Here is a 24,196-nt window from a genome sequence, read left to right on the forward strand (position 1 = left end):
GGAATGAAAACATGAGTTTCTTTGGCTGTCTTTAGATTAACCTCTTTGAGACTCAACAACCAAGGGGTCAACTGCCACAGTTTCAAAGTATGTTAATCTGTGCATTGGGGCCAGCTGCCCCAATTTCAAAATACGTCTAGACCAGAATGGCTCAGTCAATGAGGCAAAAGAATTATTCAAAAGTTTATTCAACCAGGCAAGTGTGATTGAATAGTGCTCTATTGCTATATGTATGCATGTTGCTACCTAAGATGCTAGAATGCAGTGATATGTTGTTATGTGTGCATAATGATGCATGAATGCAAAGATGTATGCAGGTTGCATGAGATGCCCTTCGTATTTCCTTTATTATGCAATGCATGGGATGTATGGTAATACATGAATCTTTTCTCCTTCCAACGTGCTTGTAATCAACAACCCAATCTCTGATCTCGAGTGTGCCTTCAAATTCCAAGTTGCCGCTGATTCTGGCCATGTTTCAAATTCCAGAAGGCGCTTAGAATCTGCCTCAGTGTTTACATGTCACTGGTCATGACCCTGCTTTTGACTTTGATTCTGTCTTGAAAGCTCTTGAATTTGCTCCAATGAACTCAAAATTTGCCTAGTTTTGATCCTCATCCATTGATCTTGACTATGTTTTCATCATGCACTCTGATATGACGGCATCAAAATTAGTCCAAACAATACTCAACCCAAAATCTGCCCCAGTTACCATCGTTTGTTACTGATATTGGCTTCAAACTTGACTTTGACACGAAGGCACCCCAAATCAGCGTCACTAGAACTCAACACGGAGTTTGGATCATTTGAGTGCATCTGTAACTATTCTTGACAATTTTACCTGTGTCAGTGATTAAGCCCTTTTGACCATCCGTCCTCCTTTTAGAGCTTTTGAAGAATGGATTTTTTTTGGATGGGGGAATGAATGATGAATGATCATGCATTTAGGACATCAACTTGCTAAATCAAAAGGTCATATGCACAAAATAGATGTTTTACTGAGTTCGCTTGCTATTTCAATGGAAAAAATTCATACCAGTATTCAAGATCCCTGATGATGATGGTGCTAACTTTTCGAACTGAATAACTGATTTTCTTTTTTAACCGATTGCCCCAGTTTTATTGGGGGACTATTCTGCCACCTTGTTCTGCCGTGAAACCATTGAGAACCTTTTGTTTAATGGTTGCCCCTAGTTCAGTCAAGTCCGACTAATGTTTTGATCTCAAGATGGTCTTCAAGACTCGGGACGAAACGTTGGATGAGGGATACAAGTTTTCAGAATAAAAGGAAAACTAAGGCTCAAAAATCCCATCCCATAATGATGTTTTATGCTCCCAGTTTGAATTGAGGCACTTGCAAGATATTGACCGAACTTGTCATTTGGACAAGTTGCCTACGTACCCTTTCAGGATCAGGTCATTACGTAGTTCAGACACAATATTGCGTCTGACAAATCATTTGATACAACAATGTATACCAATCTGGTCAGGACTTTCATTTGGACTATAATGCAGGCTAGGGTTTGGGTTAAAGAAGAAAAGAGTTAAATAAGGCTCAAAATCGTCAAGTTTATCAAGGGTAATTTGGTCAAAGATCACATGTGTAGTATGTCCCTTATTTTTCTTTCTTCTTCCTTTTCTTCTTCCTTCTCTTTTATCGCAACTTTTGCTTTTCCTTTTATGAAGGAATCTTAACTTTATTTTCATTTGAATTCCATTTGGGACTGATTTTTTTTTTTTAAACTGCCCCAGTGTGGGGTGTGATCCTTTGACGGGTTAATCAATAAATGAATTTTTCAGGCTCAAAAGGGTTTGCAAGAGATTTCTTATTTGAATTTATTTTGGGTAGCAGAAAAAGGGCCTGCCATCATTTCGATAGCCTATTGTTGTCTCATATGACTTGCCAAACGCTAGGAGACCCAACCCAGGTTAACTTTTTGGTGAACTGGCTTTTAAGAAAAGACTAGTTTAACATTTAGGCTCAACTTGGTTAACAATTGGTAAATCAATATTTGGTTCTTTTTAGGGATAACTGGTCGGCCAAAGATGGTCATCTATCATTCGATCAAAACTTGATTAGCAGACTGACATGAGATTCATGGAACCAACATATATTTTACTGAGGCTTTCAGAACTTCTTCGCAGTATTTGAACTCATCGAGTGACGAACATTGTTTCATCTTCCTTTATTTTCGTCTTGTAGCTTGAATTTTTCATAACTAACACCTGCTTTTGGTTCATGAATACTGGTATTTTATCTTCCTTATCTTAGCAAGAAACATGAGTAAACAAAATTTTGGACATTGAACTCTCGATGCAAGTGATATACGAAAATGCATAATTTCATTTCTTTGATAGAAAAGGAAATTTCGGAGACAAAACTTTTAATAAATTGCAACAAAAGAAAGAAGAAAACAAAAGAAAATAAAAGCATCCCTGAAGGGGGCGAACAATCAAAAGCTTGCCACTTGTATTTCTCTGTTTCCATGGTCAAAAAGTAAACCCATTTATTCAGACTATATGTGGAATATCTCTGGTTCAAAACTTGTTGTGCTTCTTTGATTGATCTGAACTTCAAAATATTCTTTTAATGTTGCACAACAGGCTCCTCCACATCAATTGCCAATAGACCCAAATCTCTTAAGGTTTATACTTTATGCTTGAAATGCCAACATTTCTCGATTGAATGACCTATTGCCCCAGAATGATGCTCGCATCGAGCATTTGGGTCATACCACCTTGGGAAAGGGGATTGTAGCAACAATCCTGGTATTGGTGCAACCATTTGGATTTCCACCAATTGCGGGAACAATTCTGCATAAGTCATCGGAATAGGTTGAACTTCTTTTCTCTTTCTTTCCATTAGGGGGCTCCCTCCTGGAGGTTGCAGAGAGTGACGACGCTGGGAGGTTTCCCCGCCGGGACTCGCGGCTGGAGTCGCTGCTACTGGGATCTGGGGGACTGCAAAGTGGTGGCTAGAGCACGGGTTCGGCAACTGGAGCGACCGCCGGGTGTTAGCTAGCAAGCCAGCAGCGGTTTGGAGTAGCCTCTCGGGTTGCTGTGGCTGTTCAGTGTGGAGGAGGCCGAGGGTCGACCGCGACGGTGGTGTGGCAAGAGAGGGTAGCCGCTGTGGACTGCCTGTGCTGGTGCTCGTGCTGGCTGGGGCTCGCTGGTTCGTGGTGCGGTTGGTGGCTCGCCAGAGTTGCAGCAGGAAGAGGCGGCAAGGGGAGGCAAGGTGAGTTTGAGGGAGATTGAGGGAAGGGAGAGATGGAGAGAAGAGAGGTCTGGTGATGGCAGAGAATCAGAGGGAGAAGGGGAGCGAGAGAGTGGTTTGCTGGTATGGAGGGGGCATGAAATGAGTGCGTGGGTTTTTCTTTTTTTCTTCTTTGGCTCTCCGTCGTGCTGCTGTGCGCAGCGCCCCCTTCCCCTTTGGCCTGCTGTGAGAAAGCCTATAAATAGGCTCCCCAAAACCCTAAGCCCACTAATAATAATAATAATAATAATAAAAGAAATAATGATAATATATGAAAATAACAATAATAATAATAATAATAATATATGAAAATATTTTGTAATAATAGAAAATTAGTAAAAATAGTAATAAAGTAATAATAATAATAATAATAATAATAATAATAATAACAAAATAATAATAATAATAATAATAATGAGAATAAAAAAAATAAATATTAATGACAATAATAATAATAATAATAATAATAATAACAATAATAATAATAGCAAAATAATAATAAAAATAATAACAATAATAATAATAATAAAGATAATAAAAATACTAATAATAATAAATAATAATAATAATAATAATCAAAAATAATAATACTAATAATAGCAAAATAATAATCATAATAATAATAATAATAATAAAGATAATAAAACTACTACTAATAATAATAATAATAATAATAATAATAATAAATAATAATAATCATAGAAATCAATAAAATAAAGATAAAAAATGCTAATAATAAAAATAATAAAATAATAATAATAATAACAATAATAATAGTAATAAAAATGATAATAATAATAATAGAAAAATAATAATATTAACAATAATAATAATAATCATATTGGGCCTGGGTAAAAATGGGGTGTCTACATGAATGATAAAATGCCAATAATGCATAATGATTGCGGGTATGTGGTGGTAAACCCTGTTGGATGGTTATGATATTGAGCACGGTACCGTTGTGAAAGGTGTTAGTGCAACCACATAGACTCTTGGAGCGTGTGGCGTGATAGTCGACTGTGTCATTTTGTAGGGTTGTTGGGCTCCCTGAGTCCAAATCAAGATTATAGGCTGGCCAGTCGTACTACAGACACGATATGTGATATGATATTTGATCTAATCGGGTTGGCCAACCGCGGTTAGATCTAGCCTTCGGGCCGCACAACCTTGACCATGGGGGGAAGCATGGCGTGTATAGAAAGATCCTCAGGGTGGTCATAAGTTACAGACGCGATGTTGGTATTTGATACCGAGGATACTCATGAGCCGGAAAGTAAAGTGGAAATGAAAAGTGAAAGAATGATAAAATTGGCTAAAATGAGAAATGAAAGTAAGAATGGAAATTAAGAAATAAAGAATGATGAAATTGAGAAATGATCTGTGTGAGTTAATGACATATATAATTAAGTCAAAGTGAAACTCTCCGCCTAAGGGCTTACTGAATAAGGTGAGTGCCTTGATAGGTATCAGATATGGTATACCCGGCTGCATAACGTGTTAGGGCAGAGGGAAGCTACCTGTATGGGCGGGTAATCTTCCTTATTCTCAAGAACTTCGTGGATAATTATGTGTTGGATATCATTAAATTTGTTAAATGGTTTTAAAGCTTATAAAAGCTTGTGTTGTATATCTATACAATTATGAGAATGTGTATATCAGTGTAGTTTCTCAGATGAAATGGTGATTTGAAAAGTAAAGTGTATTATAATTGTACTCATATGACCACACACTGTAAATAATTTATTCCTTCTTACTGAGATGTGTTTCACCCAAATTATCTGAATTTTTCAGGGGACAGAGATAGGCCAGGTGGTAGAGCTCTGTGATCATAGGGAGCTGGGACCCTAATATACAGGGTGAGTTTGGACTAGGGAGGTGTGATTCCCTAGGGTTGTGTTGTTTTTGGATATGAGATATTATTGTGTATTTATGTGTATATTGATACTCTGGGTATTGTATTCTGACTGATATGTGTATATTGTCTTCCACTGTTAGGTTGTATAAAAAAATAACTCTTTACCCTGTACCCAATGCAGGTTGGGTTGTACGAATGATAGTAGGATTGTTGATGTGGCCGATTTGAGAATGTTATGGATGACGTGTGATTATTTATTTATTATTGAAAAAAAAAATTTGTACGAAAATCGGGGCGTCACACCTTTGCCCAGTAAGGAAAAGGTATCGTAAACGGTGATGCTCCACCCATAAGTGAGCAACGGTAGTGGAATCCTCTTGTTTGTTAGCTTGAGGTAGGGAAGTAGGCAGTATTGGCTGAACCCCGATATCATATCTTGTTCTCTTCCTTGCGCATTTTATTTTTAGTACTTTAAATTCAACTCATGTATGTGTTGATTATTTCTGTATTAACTGCTTTACATACATGCTATAAATAATTGTGAGAATTGTGATTGATTAGATAGACCCTAGGTTATGCAATAATGTTATTACCTGATTTAACCTAGGAGGAAAATTTAAAATCTCCAATTCACCCTCCCCCCCCCCTTTTGGGAATACACCAATACCAACAATGAATAACAAATTTAATTTTTTAATTAAAAAATATAAAATTAAAATTTACATCAAAATATGTGTTATAAAATATGCAAAAAATAAATAGAGATGAGACATAAATTTTACATGGTTCGACTATGCCTACTCCATGGATGGATGGGATCAAAACTTCACTATCACAGGAGGAATTACAATATGATATGGAACCAGCCGTGTTCAAGATATCTATATCTTCTCTTTATCCCTTATTCACTTTATCTCTCATCTTCTCTTATCCTCACTATATGTCTACTTACATGGAATCATTAAATGTGTGTCGTAAATATGAAAGGGATGGTGCCCTTTTATAGGGTAATATGGATAGCTAAGAATTTTTTTTGGGGGGGGGGGGGAATCTAAGGGGTGGAAAATGAGGTGACATACACTTTATTAGTACAAACATATGGGGCAGGTTCACATGAGATATGTATTACTGCAGATATCTGGGGCAGGTTCATAGTTAACATAGGGGACATCCACCTATATTTCATAACACTCCCCCTTGGATCTCACCCATATATTAACTCCTTTTGTTAAGTTCTTTAAGATATCTCATTCCAATAAGATGAACCAATTTCTTGAATGTTGTAATAGGTAAAGTTTTGGTGAACAAATCTGCTAGATTATCATTTGATCGGATCTTTCAAACATCTATATCACTATTCTTCTAGAGTTCATATGTGTAGAAGAATTTTGGAGAGATATGCTTTGTTCTGTCACCATTTATCTATCCTTCTCTTAGTTAAGTTATACATGCAGCATTGTCTTTATATAAAACTATTGGAAATCCTTAATTGATTGAAGACCACAATTTACTTGGATATGAGAAATCATTGATCTGAGCCACACACATTTTCTACTAGTTTCATGGATAGCTAGTATTTCAGAATGATTGGAGGATGTTGCTGTAATAGTATGTTTTACTGATTTCCAAGAGATAGTAGTTTTTTCATAAAGAAATACATATCCAATTTGAGATTTAGCATTGTTAGGATCAAATAAATATCCAGCATCTGCATATTCTATTAATTGAGATTTGGAATTAAATGAGTAGAATAGACGCAAATCAGATGTAGCTATCAAATAGCGCAGAATGTACTAATTCCATTCCAGTACCACCGAGTAGGAGTAGAGTTGTATCTTACCAGTAGATTTACAACAAATGCAATGTTGGGTCTTGTACAATTGGTCATATACATTAGAGAGCTAATAGCGCTTAAATATGGTACTTCAAGATCCGTCTTAACATCAAGTGATCATACCATCATTGGAGATCCCAAAGGACAAACTTTGTCCACATAAAATTGCCTTAACCTTTTCAGTATATTTAGATTGATGAACAAGAATTCCGCCATTTACATGTTCAATATGTAGGCCAAGACTATATTTTTTCTTTCCTAAATCTTTCATCTCAAAGTTTGCCATTAAATAATTAGCAGCTTTAGTGAGCTCTTCAAGAGTCCCAACTAAATTTAAATCATCAACATAGCAATCATAGCAAATTTGGATTTTGATCTTTTAATAAAAACACATGGACAAATTGGATAATTTATGAATCCCTCTTTCACAAGGCACTCACTTAATCGAGTGTACCACATGCGTCCAGATTGCTTTAGTCCATATAAAGAACGTTGGACTTTAATTGAATATAGATTTTTGGGTTTTTCTTTAGGCAATTTAAATCCTTCATGGATTTTCAGATAAATTTCATTATCCAGCGATCCATATAGGTATGTTGTTATTACGTCCATAAGACGCATGCTCAATCGTTCAATACTTGCTAGCCCAATTAAGAATCTGAAAGTGATTCCATCCATTATGGGAGAATATGTCTCCTTATAATTAATTCCAAGTTTCTGTAAGAAATCTTGTACCACAACACTTACTCTATATCGTGTAATTTCATTATTTTCATTTCGCTAGCGCAAAAAACCCATTTGTATTCAACGGGTTGGACATCTTCTAATGTATGGACTACAGGTCCAAAAACTTCTCTTTTTGATAGAGAGTTTAATTCTGATGTGATAGTCTTTTTCTATTTTAGCCAATCACTTCTATATCGACATTCATTAATAGATTTAGTTTCAGGATCCTCATTACTTCTGATAATGTCAGTAGCTACTGCATATGTAAATGTGTTTTGGAAAATGGAACCGCTCTTGTACAAGATTTCTCTATCTTCTCTTCATCCATGCTTAACTTTATCTCTCATCTTCTCTTATCCTCACTATATGTCTACTTACATGAAAGAATCAATTGTGTGTCACAAATGTGAAGGGGAGGGTGTCCTTTTATAGGGCAATATGGATAGCTAAGCCTTTATTGGGGGTAAAATCTAAGGGGTGGAAGATGGGGTGACATACACTTTATTAGTACAAACATATGGGGCAGGTTCATAGTTGACATGGGGGACATCCACCTATATTTCATAACAATATGTTGTTTTTAGAACAATACAAATTTTTGAACAAATTTATGCATTTTGCACAAATATTACAATACAACATAAGATCCCACATTTAGTCAAGCATTTGAATGAAAACAAACACTAGCCAACATTGGAAAATGGAGACACCAAAAGAGATATAGCAACACAAGCAGAGTCGTGGGCTACACGCATGCATGAAGCAGACAATTGCGTGTTTGACGAATTGAGTTTATTGATTGGCTAACAATATTATTATATTATATAATAAAAAAAGACTGCATTTTATCTTCTTTATTAAAACTTTATTGCGTAGATAATGCCATCCTACACAAATAATTAAAATTGAATTTTGGTGGCTATGCCTACTCTACACAGGCAGATGGAATTAAAATATGATATGGAACCGGCCTTGTACAAGATATCTCTATCTTCTCTTCATCCCTACTTAACTTTATCTCTCATCTTCTCTTATCCTCACTATATGCCTACTTACATGAAATAATCAATTGTGTGTCACAAATGTGAACGGGAGGGTGTCCTTTTATAGGGCAATATGGATAGTTAAGCCTTTATTGGGGGTAAAATCTAAGGGGTGGAAGATAGGGTGATATGCACTTTATTAGTACAAACATATGGGGCAGGTTCATAGTTGACATGGGGGACATTCACCTATATTTCATAACAATATGTTGTTTTTAGACCAATACAAATTTTTGAACAAATTTATGCATTTTGCACAAATATTACAATACAACATAGGATCCCACCTTTAGTCAAGTATTGGAATAAAAACAAACACTAGCCAACATTGGAAAATGGAGACACCAAGAGAGATATAGCAACACAAGTAGAGTCCTGGGCTGCATGCATGCATGAAGCAGACAATTGTGTGTTTGACGAATTGGGTTTATTGATTGGCTAACAATATTATTATATTATATAATAAAAAAAGATTGCATTCTATCTTCTTTATTAAAACTTTATTACTCAGATAATGCCATCCTACTCAAATATATATATATATATATATATATATATATATATATATGTATATACTATATATTAAAATTGAATTTTGGTGGCTATGCCTACTCTACACGGGCAGATGGAATTAAAATATGATATGCAATCAGCCTTGTACAAGATATCTCTATCATCTCTTCGTCCCTGCTTAACTTTATCTCTCATCTTCTCTTATCCTCACTATATGTCTACTTACATGAAAGAATCAAACAAATGTGAAGCGAAGGGTGTCCTTTTATAGGGCAATATGGATAGCTAAGCCTTTATTGGGGGTAAAATCTAAGGGGTGGAAGAAGGGGTGACATACACTTTATTAGTACAAACATATGGGGCAGGTTCATAGTTGACATGGGGGACATCCACCTATATTTCATAACAATATGTTGTTTCTATACCAATACAAATTTTTGAACAAATTTATGCATTTTGAATAAATATTACAATACAAGATAAGATCCCACCTTTAGTCAAGTATTTGAATGAAAACAAACACTAGCCAACATTGGAAAATGGAGACACCAAGAGAGATATGGCAACACAAGAAGAGTCGTGGGCTGCACGCATGCATGAAGCAGACAATTCTGTGTTTGACGAATTGGGTTTATTGATTGGCTAACAATATTATTATATTATATAATTAAAAAAGACTGCATTTTATCTTCTTTATTAAAAATTTATTGTGTAGATAATGCCATCCTACACAAATTTATATATATATATATATATATATATGTATATATACTATATATTAAAATTGAATTTTGGTGGCGATGTCTACTCTCCACGGGCAGATGGAATTAAAATATGATATGGAGCCGGCCTTGTACAAGATATCTCTAGCTTCTCTTCATCGTTGCTTAATTTTATCTCTCATCTTCTCTTACCCTCACTATATGTCTACTTACATGAAAGAATCAATTGTGTGTCACAAATGTAAAGGGAAGGGTGTCCTTTTATAGGGCAATATGGATAGCTATGCCTTTATTGGGGGTAGAATCTAAGGGGTGGAAGATGGGGTGACATACACTTTATTAGTACAAACATATGGGGCTGGTTCATAGTTGACATGGGGGACATCCACCTATATTTCATAACAATATGTTGTTTTTAGACCAATACAAATTTTTGAACAAATTTATGCATTTTGCACAAATATTACAATACAAGATAAGATCCCACCTTTAGTCAAGTATTTGAATGAAAACAAGCACTAGCCAACATTGGAAAATGGAGACACCAAGAGAGATATAGCAACACAAGTAGAGTCGTGGGCTGCACGCATGCATGAAGCAGACAATTGCGTGTTTGACGAATTGGGTTTATTGATTGGCTAACAATATTATTATACTATATAATAAAAAAAGACTGCATTTTATCTTCTTTATTAAAACTTTATTGCGTAGATAATGTCATCCTATACAAATATATATATATATATATATATATACTATATATTAATATTGAATTTTTGTGGCTATGCCTACTCTCCACGGCCAGATGGAATAAAAATATGATATGGAACCGACCTTACACAAGATATCTCTATCTTCTCTTCATCCCTACTTAACTTTATCTCTCATCTTCACTTATCTTCACTATATGTCTACTTACATGAAAGAATCAATTGTGTGTCACAAATATGAAGGTGAGGATGTCCTTTTATAGGGCAATATGGATGGCTATGCCTTTATTGGGGGTAGAATCTAGGGGGTGGAAGATGGGGTGACATACACTTTATTAGTACAAACATATGGGGCTGGTTCATAGTTGACATGGGGGACATCCACCTATATTTCATAACAATATGTTGTTTTTAGACCAATACAATTTTTTGAACAAATTTATGCATTTTGCACAAATATTACCATACAAGATAAGATCCCACCTTTTGTCTAGTATTTAAATGAAAACAAACACTAGCCAACATTGGAAAATGGAGACACCAAGAGAGATATAGCAACACAAGTAGAGTCGTGGGCTGCACGCATGCATGAAGCAGACAATTCTGTATTTGACGAATTGGGTTCATTGATTGGCTAACAAAATTATTATACTATATAATAAAAAAAAACTGCATTTTATCTTCTTTAATAAAACTTTAATGCGTAGATAATGTCATCCTACACAAATATATATATATATATATATACACTACGTATTAAAATTGAATTTTTGTGACTATGCCTACTCTCCCCGGGCAGATGGAATGAAAATATGATATGGAACCAGCCTTGTACAAGATATCTCTATCTTCTCTTCATCCCTACTTAACTTTATCTCTCATCTTTTCTTATCCTCATTATATGTCTACTTACATGAAAGAATCAATTGTATGTCACAAATGTGAAGGGGAGGGTGTCCTTTTATAGGGCAATATGGATAGCTAAGCCTTTACTGGGGGTAAAATCTAAGGGGTGGAAGATGGGGTGATATACACTTTATTAGTACAAACATATGGAGCAGGTTCATAGTTGACATAGGGGACATCCACCTATATTTCATAACAATATGTTGTTTTTAGACCAATACAAAATTTTGAACAAATTTATGCATTTTGCACAAATATTACAATACAAGATCAGGTCCCACCTTTAGTCAAGTATTTGAATGAAAATAAACACTAGTCAACATTGAAAAATGGAGACACCAAGAGATATATAGCAACACAAGTAGAGTCGTGGGCTGCACGCATGCATGAAACAGACAATTGCGTTTTTGACGAATTTGGTTTATTGATTGGCTAACAATATTATTTTATTATATAATAAAAAAGAGTGCATTTTATCTTCTTTATTAAAAAGTTAATTGCGCAGATAATGTCATCCTACACAAATATATATATATATATATATATATGTATATACTATATATTAAAATGGAATTTTGGTGAAAGACATGTCGCCATCAAATTTTTTCCCCTGATTTTATATTTTTCCTTTTCTTTTATGTTTTTCTTTTTCCTCTCTCTCTCTCTCTCTCTCTCTCTCTCTCTCTCTCTCTTATAAATACATAAATAATTTAATAAAGAATTCTTAATCTTAAAAAAATATAAAACATATTAATGTGGCCTCATGTGAGCCCCTCATGTGAGCCATACTAAAATTGTTTAATTCATTTATTAAAATCTTCTCTCTCTCTCTCTCTCTCTCTATCTCTCCCCCCCCCCCCCCCCGGGGCTCTACAAGAACACGCCTAGACAGAGAGATTGATTCATTTGAATTTTCCTTGACTTTAATTTGGATTATGGATTTCATTAACAAGAAAAAAATATTTTTGATATATTTTTTAATATTAATGAAAAAAATTATTAAAATTTAATATTAAAACATTAAATATTATAATATGTAAATTCAATTTTTTTGTTATTAGTTTGCTATGAATTTTATTTTCTTTCTCATTTTTCTTGCACAAAAATCGAGTCTTTTTGGGTCCTCTATATAGATCAAAGATTTTGTTTAGAAAAGAAAAAAAAAATTCATTTTTCATTATATTTTCTATTTATATCAAATACTCTTAAAAATAAAAATTTGTTTCAATATGATTAAAAATTTAGAAAAATAAAATTTTAATAAAATTTAAAGTCAATTTTTTGTCCATAAATTTGGTATATTTTAAGATTTTTATAGTCAAACATAAAAAGATGAATTCTTTAGTATTTTTATTTTCTTTGCTCAGTCTTTTTCAAGTTTCAAACAGGACTTTATGGTTGGTCTAAATCAGAGATTTTGTTTGTAAAAAAAAAAAGAAAAAGAATATAATAAGAAAATTTATTATTATTGAAAATAAAAATATATTCTAATATGACTACAAATTGAGAAAAAAAAATGTTAATGATATGCATGTAAAATCACATTTTCGTTCATTATTTTAGCATATTTTTTCTAACATTTGAAAAAATAAATTTTTTAGTTTCTTAAAGCATATATAAACATGTATTTATAAGCCCTTCGTTTCATTCCGATTCCAAGTGTATGCTCAACTTCCTAGTTCCACCGGCCTGCTGTAACAGCCCAAGCCGTGCGTCAGAAAGAGAAAGAAGAAGATTTCATGGCTGCCAAACAACAATGCTGTCCAAGTATCCTAATGTTACCATGGTTGGCTCATGGCCACATATCTCCTTTCTTAGAGCTAGCCAAAAAACTCTCTCACAAAAATTTCCACATATATTTCTGTAGTACACCAATCAATCTGATGCCCATCAGAGAAACTCTTCCTAGCAACATGTTCTCATCAATACAACTCATAGATATAAACCTTCCTTCCTCCCAAGAACTCCCTCCTCACTACCACACCACCAAGGACCTCCCACCCTATCTCATGTCCACCCTCAAAGCAGCCTTCGACGCGGCGCAACCCTCCTTCTGCAACATCCTGAAGACACTGAAGCCCAACCTAGTCATCTATGACTTCTTGCAGCCATGGGTGCCGAAAGCAGCTCGCGAACAAAACATCAATGCTATTATTTTCTTATCTGCTGGGGCAGCATGTTGCTCTTTCTTTGTTCACTATGCCAACAGTCCTGGCGAGGATTATCCCTTTCCAGCCTTGAGTTTTCCTGAAAACCAACTCGAAAAGATTACCCAGTTCATGCGGGGCACTGCAAATGGTCTCACAAACAAGGAAAGGTTCATAGAGTGCCTTCAAAGAAGTTCTAAGATAGCTTTGATCAAGACGTCAAAAAATGTTGAGGCAAAGTACATAGACCTTTTGGCTGCTTTAATTGGTAAGGAGGTGGTTCCTGTTGGCCCTCTTATTCAGGATCATGTAAACAATGGTCATGAAGATGATGATGATGCAGTAGTTATCATGGAGTGGCTAAGCAAGAAGGATCCTTGTTCGGTCGTGTTTGTTTCCTTCGGAAGCGAGTACTTCCTTTCCAAGGAAGAAATGGAGGAGATAGCTTATGGGCTAGAGCTGAGCAAGGTTGGCTTTATATGGGTTGTAAGGCTTCACGGAGGAGAGAAAATTAAGGTTCATGAGGCGTTGCCAGATGGGTTTCAACAGAGGATGGGGGAGAGAGGCTTGGTGGTGGAAGATTGGGCTCCGCAGGCGAAGATACTGAGCCATCCAAGCACTGGTGGGTTTGTGAGTCACTGTGGTTGGAGTTCAGTGCTAGAGGGAATCATGTTTGGTGTACCAATTATTGCAGTGCCGATGCAGCTTGACCAGCCCATAAATGCTAGATTGTTGGTAGATGTTGGTGTAGGTGTGGAGGTTGAGAGGCGGAATGAGAGGCTTAATAGGGAGGAGGTGGCAAGGGTTATCAACAGAGTTGTGTTGCAAGAAGGAGCAGAAAGCAGGAGAAAATCCAAAGAGCTGAGTGAGAAAATCAGGGAGAAGGGAGATGAAGAGATGGGTCAAGTGGTGAAGGAACTGATGCAGATTGTTAGAGAATCAGGATATTTTGCAGTCTCAGGGGAAGAGGGAACAAATATATGACAAATGAAATGTGAAGGCTAATGCCATCTTTGTCTCTGGGAAGTTAATTTACGTTTGAAATTGGCAGTATTAAGCATGGAGACGGGGAATCACATGCATAAGCGGCTGTTTCCTTTGGCTCTCTCTCCTCTTTATTTTACATTTTGTTTAGTTAAAAGAGTGTTTTGGCTCCTTCTTCAGAAATGAGTTGTTGAGTTTTGTACCCAGATAAGAAGAAATGGTGAGACTGAAACTCTGTTACTGTTTCTAACATGTTGAGCCAGATTTACAAACAGTGACTTATAAACAGGTCCTTAGGGAAAAAGAAAAAGGAAAAATGGCTGTTGTCAGCTAGTGTGGGAGGTTCTGCCCCCCAACTAGGCTCTTTAGGAGTGTGAATTGGGGTTTGTCTTCTGTCCTTGTCACTATCCTGATTCTGCCTGAAATGTTTGATCAACTATAATTAGGATTTCACTGTCCATGAAGTATCAGGGAATAAATGCTGATTCTTACAACTTGGTCAGCTCATTTTGCATTCGTCTTTCTTGAACAGTTATATTTGATATTTTGGAACTTGTGTGATTAGACTCTTTATCAAGTACATTAATCTAGCACCCAACTACTTTGTGTTTCAATAGTCAAAAAGAAAAAGAAAGAATGAGTTGCTAGTGTTTACCAGGCAATCTAATCTAACCTTTTCTTATTTGTATTTTTATTGTTCTAGTATCTATATTCTTGGTACATGAAAAATAAAAATAAAATAAACCTCTGAAATGGAAAGTCCATTGTCACGATTTGATTAGGACCAATTTGCAGTCAGCAGAATAAGAGTCTGGACAGTCGTAATCTTGACACAGTTGGCGAATGCAATTTTTTGCGTCTATCGTTAGCTCGGAGAGTCAAGCCCGTGGACTACTCGCACAACAAAGGGTATGTAGTACCCAAACAAAAAAACAAATAAATAAAAATTTAGAAGATATTTATATATAAATATCTTGGAGGAGATATTTTTAAATATTTATATATAAATTTCTTAGAAGAGATATTTTTAGATATTTATATATAAATATCTTGTACGATATATTTTTAAATTACTTAAGGATTAAATTATATTTATTATATAACTCTCTCTCTCTCTAAACCACGAATTCACTCTCTCTCTCTCTAAGATCTCAGGCGACTCGTTGTCCGAATTAACGATTCAACGTTACTACGTGGATCAGCAAGTGAATCTCTACAAGTCCTACGGAGTAGAATATCAATTTGAGGATTTTCAGGATTTTACCTCGAAGTTGAGGATTTGGGAATCCGTGTGGCTGTTTCAAGCCGTTTGGAGTCGTGTTTCGGTATTCAAGAACAGGTAAGAGGATTTGTTTATATCAGTTATTTTTAAAATCTGATCCGATAGAACTGTAGGTTATGTTTATACGGATGTTTTGGTTACTTGTTTGGAAAATTTCACCGGGTGAGATTGTCGGTTTTTCAGGTGTGCGATTTTTGAAAAAATTAGGGTTTCGGGTATCCTCTCTATTTCTTTTATAAAACTGTTTATTTAAATAAAACTAAAGTATAGAGATGACTGTACCTTTATTCTATGTTAAATTGTATTTCTGGATTAATTATCATATGATTGTTTAACTATCCAAATAGGTGTGTTGGGAGAGGATATTTTGTGATGATTGAGTTGTGATGTGTTTGAAATGAAATATAGGAACTGGAGTTCCAAACTATTTTCAGGAATGGTGGTTACTAACATGCCGGTTTCATTACCGTGGGGTCAATAATGACATGTCATTTTGATTCTGTGGGGTCGAGACATTCCAGATTAATACCGTGGGCTCGTAAGACATGTCAAGTTAATACCGATGGTCGAAAATTTTCGATTTATGCCAAAGAGTGTGAAAACACTAGATTTGTGTCGATTCAATACGGTGGGTCAATAATGACATGCCGGTTTGCTAAATAATATCAAGAGTTGTGGAATGTCGATTCAATATCGTGGGTCAGTAATGACATACCGGTTTTCCGGATTATGGTTACTAAAATGCCGGTTCAATACCGTGGGGTCAATAATGACATGCCGATTTCCCGGATAATATCAAGGTTTGTGGAATGCCAGTTCAATACCGTGGGTCAATAATGACATGCAGGTTTTCCAGATTATACCGATGATTGTGAAATATACTGGAACTATTTGTGAAAATACTGAAAATGTGAAATGTTTTACTTCTTATTGGAATAACATTCATGTTCCCACACACTAATATAACCTGATTCTCCCTTACTGAGAAGTGTCTCACCCCAATCATACAAATTTGTTTCAAGTCCTTCAGGTAGGCGGACCTAGCGTTCTAGAGGGTTCCGGAACGTAATATTTTGTTAGTTTTTGTAAGTACTATTGTGAATACTGAACTGTTGTCGGGATGTCATTTTGGATTATGTTGCATACCTTAGGTTGATGTTTTGTATTATGACAATCTTAGTACTCTGGTATGAATGAATGCAATAGGTTGAAATATGTTCCGCTGCATTATTCATGTGAATAGTGGTTGTGAGTAGGGTATCCACGAGCCCTATCGGGTTGAACCCTCGTATTTATTGGTATCATGGATATTTGTATGATACAGATATAGGTTAGGTTCTCATATCACACCCTGGGGCCACTTTTGGGGTTCGGGGCGTGACAACTTGGTATCAGAGCTAACCAGGTTATTTGGTCTTATTGACTTGGTTAGGCTTGATTAGGTGAACATACCAGAGTATAGGAATGTAAGGAATGGGTAGATTGAGATGTGGATAGAGTAGGTCGAGGGTTGTCTTATAGCTAGACAGGGATTCATTGACGATGTTCTATGTTTTTCCTGGAATGATGATTTCAGTAAAACTACGGCAAACCATTGATGGTTTCGTCTCAGTACGGTGAGACAGACCTGGACCCGAGAGTTTAGAAGTTAACATGATTATTTTACAAGGATTGTGTTAATTGTGCTATGATTAAGGAATACTAATATATTCTTAGAATGGAGTCCAAGGATAACAACTTAGACGATAGCTCAGTGAGGACTTCGAGCGATGGTCTCTTGCTGTGCATCGAGGCTTGATTGAGTAGGTCTTGCGGGAGATTGGGCAAAGTGTTAGGGGATGGGAAAGTCCACCTAGTGATGTGGGTTGCACTATCGATAAATTTACCCGCATGCATCCTCCAACGTTCATTGGAGGATATGACTCAATAGTGGCTAAGAACTGGGTGTAGAAGACGAAGAAGATACTGAAAGTTCTGCACTGCACAGATGAATAGAGGGTTCTCTATCCTACATTTCAGGTTTTAGCTAGCAGGTGAAGCTGAGAGATGGTGGATGGCTGTGAGTCTGCTGGGGGAGTAGAGGACCGGGCTATCAGAGATGACGTGGAGCCGTTTCAAGGAGGTATTCTTCGAGCGATACTTCCCAGCTTCCACCCGAGACACGAAGGCAGATGAGTTCTCAAGTCTGACCCAGGGAACCTTAACAATGCAGAGATATGCGGCTACGTACATCAAGCTATCTCGTTTTGCTCTGTGCTAGATATCGAATGAGTATAAGAAGACTCGGAGGTTCGAGAAGGGTCTGAGGAAGGATGTCCGTAAGCAGGTGACAATCTTGCAAATTCAAGAATTTGTTGTAGTGGTGGATAAAGCCACTGTGGCTGAAGCTAGTCTTCAGAAGGAAGTGGTAGTCTAGAATCAGAAGAAGAGGCCAACGCCTTCTGGTTCTTAGACAGGTGCTCATCAGGGGCAGTGGAAGAAGAATAACTACGATGCTAGTAAACGACAGGAGGTGGAACCATGGGGTCTACAAGGGGATTCATCTCGCGCACGGTATCCCACGTGCCATAGGTGGCATGAGGGTGAGTGTCGGCTGTTCAGGGGTAACTGTCACCATTGCGACGAATAGGGCTATGTGGCACGAGTCTGTTGTGCGCCAATGAGTGCTACGCTTGCACCGAATTAGTATGGGGGAGGTAACTAGGTGCCCCGGGGAAATTTACAGAGAAACACAGCTCAGGCGAGAGTTTACTCGCTTACCCCTGCCGATGTGGAGAACGCGGGCGACGTGGTGACAGGTACCATGTAATTGCTTTCGAATAAATCTGTTGTCTTATATAATTCAGGAGCAACCCACTCCTTTATATCTACAAATTTTGTGAAATTGTGTGGGGTTGAAACCCAAGTGATGGATGTGGAATTGTCAGTGGCGACACCATCAGGGAGTATAGTGATATGTAGGAAGAAGTTGGGGGATTATCCTATACAAATTCAGGGAAGGACGCAGCTGGTGAATCTAGTGGTATTCGACATGTACAGGTTTGATGTTATTTTAGGGATGAACTAGTTATCCTCCAATTTTTCTGTCATCGACTGTAACCAGAAAGAGGTAGTGTTCAAGCCTCCGGATGGAAAAGAGTATAAGGTCGTGGGATTGTGTGTGCGCTCGGCACCACAGATTCTATCGGCAATATAGGAAAAAAGGTTACTCTTGGATGGCTGTCAAGGGTACCTAGCATGTGTAAAGGAGCCACCGTAGGATGAGTTAAAGCTCGAGGATATCTGAGTGGTTAATGAATTCTTGGATGTATTCTCGGAAGACTTACCTAATTTTTTTCCGAATCATGAGGTGAAGTTCGCTATTGAATTGCTACCAAGAATGGTATTGATTTCTAAAGCTTCATTTCAGATGGCTCCGTCAGAACTTAAAGAGTTAAAGGAGCAGTTGCAGGAACTACTGGATAAAGACTTTATTAGACCCAGTGTTTCGCCTTGGGGAGCTCCAGTGTTGTTCGTGAAAAATAAAGATGAGTCAATGAGGATGTGCATTGACTACCGTGAGATTAACAAGGTAACAGTTAAGAACAGATACCCGTTGCCTCATATAGATGATCTATTTGACCAGTTGTAGGGAACGCAGGTCTTCTCTAAGATCGATCTACGGTCAAGGTATCATCATGTGAAGGTTAAGTTCGAGGATGTGGTAAAGACTTCTTTCCGAACCAGATATGGCCACTACAAGTTTCTAGTCATGCCATTCGGGTTGACTAACGCTCCTGTCGTATTTATGGACCTAATGAATAGGGTTTTCCATGAATACCTAGACCAATTTGTGGTGGTGTTTATCGACAATATTTAGGTATACTCGAGGAGTCTGAAAGAGCATGAAAACTATCTGAGGTTGGTGCTTCAGATATTGCGGGAAAGGAAGTTGTATGTTAAGCTAAAGAAATGTGAGTTCTGGTTGGAACAGGCTACATTTCTGGGCCATGTCGTGTTGAGGGGTGGTATCTCAGTTGATCTAGGTAAGATTGAAGTAGTGGTTGACTAGGTGAAACCGAAGAGCGTACAACAGGGTATTATCGTCGGTTCGTGGAGGGATTCTCTAAGTTATCTGGCCCTCTGACACAGTTAATGAGGAAGGATGTGAAATTTGACTGGACCAATGAGTGCGAGTAGAGCCTCCAAGAGTTAAAACATCGAATGGTCACTGCTCCGATTTTGACCATCCCATATGGGGATGGTGGTTTTGTATTATATAACAACACATCTCTGAAGGGTTTGGGATGTGTGTTGATGCAATAGGGAAAGTGATTGCTTATGCTTCTTGGCAACTCAAGGAGTACAAGAAGAATTACCCTACACATGATCTGAAGTTGGCGGCAGTGGTGTATGCATTGAAGATCTGGAGACACTACCTGTACGACAAAAAGTGTGAGACCTTCACGGGCCATAAGAGTCTCAAATACTTTTTCACGCAGAAGGAGTTGAATATGAGGTAGAGGAGGTGGCTTGAACTAATCAAGGACTATGATTGCACCATCAGTTATCACCCAGGAAGGGCTAACATGGTAATTGATGCATTGAATCGGAAGTTAGAGCATGCGTCAGTATCTGCGGTGGTAGATCAACATCATATCAGAATGGATCTGGAAAGTCTCAGTGTAGAATTGGTGGGTAGTAATCACCAGGCATTCATTGCTAGCTTGGTGATCCAGACGACATTGTTTGAAAGAATTAAAGCCGCACAGGCCAATGATGAGGAGTTAATGGAGGTTGTGGAGAAAGTGCAAAAGGGATTGGCTACAGATTTTAACATCTCTAATGATGGTGTATTGAGGTTTGGCACCAGGAGGTGTGTTCCAAATGACGAGGAGATAAAGAGGGCGATTCTAGAGAGAGTCAGTCCGATGGCGTACAAGATAGCATTACCCCCAGCACTGTCTAGGATTCACGATGTATTCAACGTGTCCATGCTTAGGAGGTATGTTCTTGATCCTTCGCATGTGATCAACTATGAGTCCTTGGAGCTTGGGGACTCTTTAGCATATGATGAAATATCGGTTCAGATTCTGGATCGTAAGGAACGAGAGCTACATACTCAGAAGATTTCGTTTGTGAAGTACTTTGGTGTAATCATGTAGTCAAGTAAGCTTCATGGGAGTTAGAGTCAGAGATGCATCAGAAGTATCCTCAGTTATTCAGAGATGCTCATAGTTAGATAGGTAAGTAGAGTGGTAAGTAAGTGGTTTGTTTGGTCTTCGGGAGAACTTATATTTGTAAACTCCCGAGACGTTATGTGTAACCACGGTATTCCTTCGCCATAAGTGAGGGCAGGTAATAAATTTGGGACGGGATTGCTATGTGGGTGATCACCGGCTCTTCCTAGAGACAAAGCAGTTAGATTTCAGGCGATATGATAGAAACAATTAGCAAATTTTGAGAAAGAAATTTTACAAGGAGAGGAGATTGTAGTAACCCGAACAAAAAAAATTCTTAGGGGAGATATTTTTAGGTATTTATATATAAATATCTTGGAGGAGATATTTTTAGATTACTTAACAGCTAAGTTTTTTTTATTATATAACTCTCTCTCTCTCTCTCTCTCTCTCTCTCTCTCTCTCTCTAAACCGCGAATTCACTCACTCTCTCTCTCTCTCTCTTTCTCTAAGATCTCAGGCAACTCGTTGCCTGAATTAATAATCCAATGTTACTACATGGATCAGCACGTGAATCTCTACAAGTCTTATAGAGTAGAATCTTGATTTGAGGATTTTCGAGTTTTTACCCCGGGGTTGAGGATTTGGGAATCCGTGTTGCTGTTTCGAGCTGTTTGGAGTCATGTTTTGGTATTCAAGAACAGGTAAGGGGATTTGTTTATATCAGTTATTTTTAAAATCTGATTTAGTAGAACTATAGGTTATATTTATATGGATGTTTTGGTTACTTGTTTGGAAAATTTCACCGGGTGAAATTGCCGATTTTTCGAGTGTGCAGTTTTAAGGAAAATTAGGGTCTTGGGAATCGTCTCCGTTTCTTTTGGAAAATCGTTTATTTGAATAAAACTAAAGTGTAGAGATGACTGAACCTTTATTCTATGTTAAACTGTATTTTTGGATCAATTATCATATGAATGTTTAATTATTCAAATAGGTATGGCAGGAGAGGATTTTGTGATGATTGAGTTGTGATGTGTTTGAAATGAAACATAGGAACCGGAGTTCCAAACTATTTTCAAGAATGGTGGTTACTGACATGCCGGTTTCATTACCGTGGGGTCAATAATGAAATTTCAATTTGATTACGTGGGGTTGAGACATTCCAAATTAATGTCGTGGGGTCGTAAGACATGTCGGGTTAATACCGATGGTCGTAAATTGCTGATTTATGCTAAAGAGTGAAAACACTAGATTTGTGCTAGTTCAATACCGTGGGTCAGTAATGACATGCTAATTTTTTGGATTATGGTTACTAAAACGCCGGTTCAATACCGTGGGGTCAATAATGACATGCTGGTTTTCTGGATAATATTGAGGGTTGTGGAATTCCGGTTCAATACCGTGGGTCAATAATGACATGCCGGTTGTCTGGATTATGGTTACTAAAATGCTAGTTCAATACCATGGGGTCAATAATGACATGCCAGTTTGTTGAATAATATCAAGGGTTGTGGAATGCCAGTTCAATACCGTGGGTCAATAATGACATGTCAGTTTGCCAAATTATACCGATGATTGTGAAATATATTAGAACTGTTTGTAAAAATACTAGAAATGTGAAATGTTTTGTTTCTTATTGGAATAACACTCATGTTCCCACACACTGATATAACCTGATTCTCCCTACTGAGAAGTGTCTCACCCCAATCATACAAATTTGTTTCAGGTCCTTCAGGTAGCCGGACCTAGCATTCTAAAAGGTTCTGGAGCATAATATTTTGTTAGTTTTTGTAAGTACTGTTGTGAGTACTGAACTGTAGCTAGGATGTCATTTTGAATTATGTTAGATACCTTGGGTTGATGTTTTGTATTATGACAGACTTAATACTCTGGTATGAGTGAATGTAATAGGTTGAAATATGTTTTTCTACGTTATTCATGTGAATAGTGGTTGTGAGTAGGGTATCCATGAGCCCTATCAGGTTGGACCCTCATATTTAATGGTATCATGGATGTTTGTATGATACAGATACAGGTTAGGTTCTCAGATCACACCTTGGGGCCCACTTTCGGGGTTCGAAGCGTTACAGGGTAACCTTAAGGGTGTCACACATTTCATGTGATGGCGAAGGGCTAAACAAAATCAATCATGCAATTTGATTGCTTTTGGTAGTTGGCTTAACAATTACAACTTATTTTGAATTTTATAAATTCTCTATCACATTAGGAACACAATATTCCTTTTCTATCAAAGCCTTTTATAAAATATCAGTATATTTTTTAAAAGTAAATTAGGACCATGCATAAATGCTATTCTCATGCTTCAAAGTACTTCAAACAAATATACCATTGACGTTCAAAGAATCAAAATCCATAAAACACTTGGCATGCAGATAGTGAAAAGGATATTTGAATTTTATGACTTCCAAAAATGCAAAGGATCGTAAGATTATCATTTTCTTTCCTTGGTCTTCGTTTTTCTAGGCATCTATATTAGCAACTCATCACAACTCGACAATCTCAATGCACGTAAGACAATTAATGAAGCTACCAACCTAACCCAAATCAGTGGAGAGACATTGAGGGATACTGGAGCTCTCACGTCAATAAATTCAAACCACAATGATGATTTAGAAACTCCTACAAATCAGGATAATTCACATCAATAAGGCAATAAATTTAAACTCTCGCCAAAGAAGGAAGATTCAAATCAGTATGAAGATTGCTCCAATGGCAATAAAATCAAACCAAAGAAGGAAGACTCCAATTAGCACGCAGATCCGTCAGTCTTGATACTCGAAAAAAACTGTCAATGGTTTTGACTCAACCAAGGATCATTCCGTTGACGGTTACATTGACGGTTTCAAAATTCTAAAGCAAACTATCGACAGTTCCATCGACGGTTACATCGATGTTTTCAGACAGAATGTAATTCACTAGCAAACCGTCAATGGTTTCATCAAACCATCGATGGTTTTGACCGTTGCTAATTATTTATTGAAGATTTGATATCAATCGCAAACAAATTTGACTTTATGGGATTCGTAATTTACAATTGTATT

The 24,196-nt window shown here is 36.9% G+C and overlaps 1 protein-coding gene across 1 annotated transcript; it reads left to right on the forward strand.

The window, feature by feature from the left end:
• The first annotated feature begins 13,239 nt into the window (after positions 1-13,239).
• Positions 13,240-15,245, forward strand: LOC131148924 (flavanone 7-O-glucoside 2''-O-beta-L-rhamnosyltransferase-like). Its single transcript, XM_058098886.1, has one exon. The coding sequence runs from the start codon at positions 13,302-13,304 to the stop codon at positions 14,691-14,693; it is 1,392 nt and encodes a 463-aa protein (XP_057954869.1). The 5' UTR covers positions 13,240-13,301; the 3' UTR covers positions 14,694-15,245.
• The last annotated feature ends 8,951 nt before the right edge of the window (positions 15,246-24,196 follow it).

This window comes from Malania oleifera, chromosome 2 (genome assembly GCF_029873635.1).
Source record: "Malania oleifera isolate guangnan ecotype guangnan chromosome 2, ASM2987363v1, whole genome shotgun sequence".
Classification (NCBI taxonomy): domain Eukaryota; kingdom Viridiplantae; phylum Streptophyta; class Magnoliopsida; order Santalales; family Ximeniaceae; genus Malania; species Malania oleifera.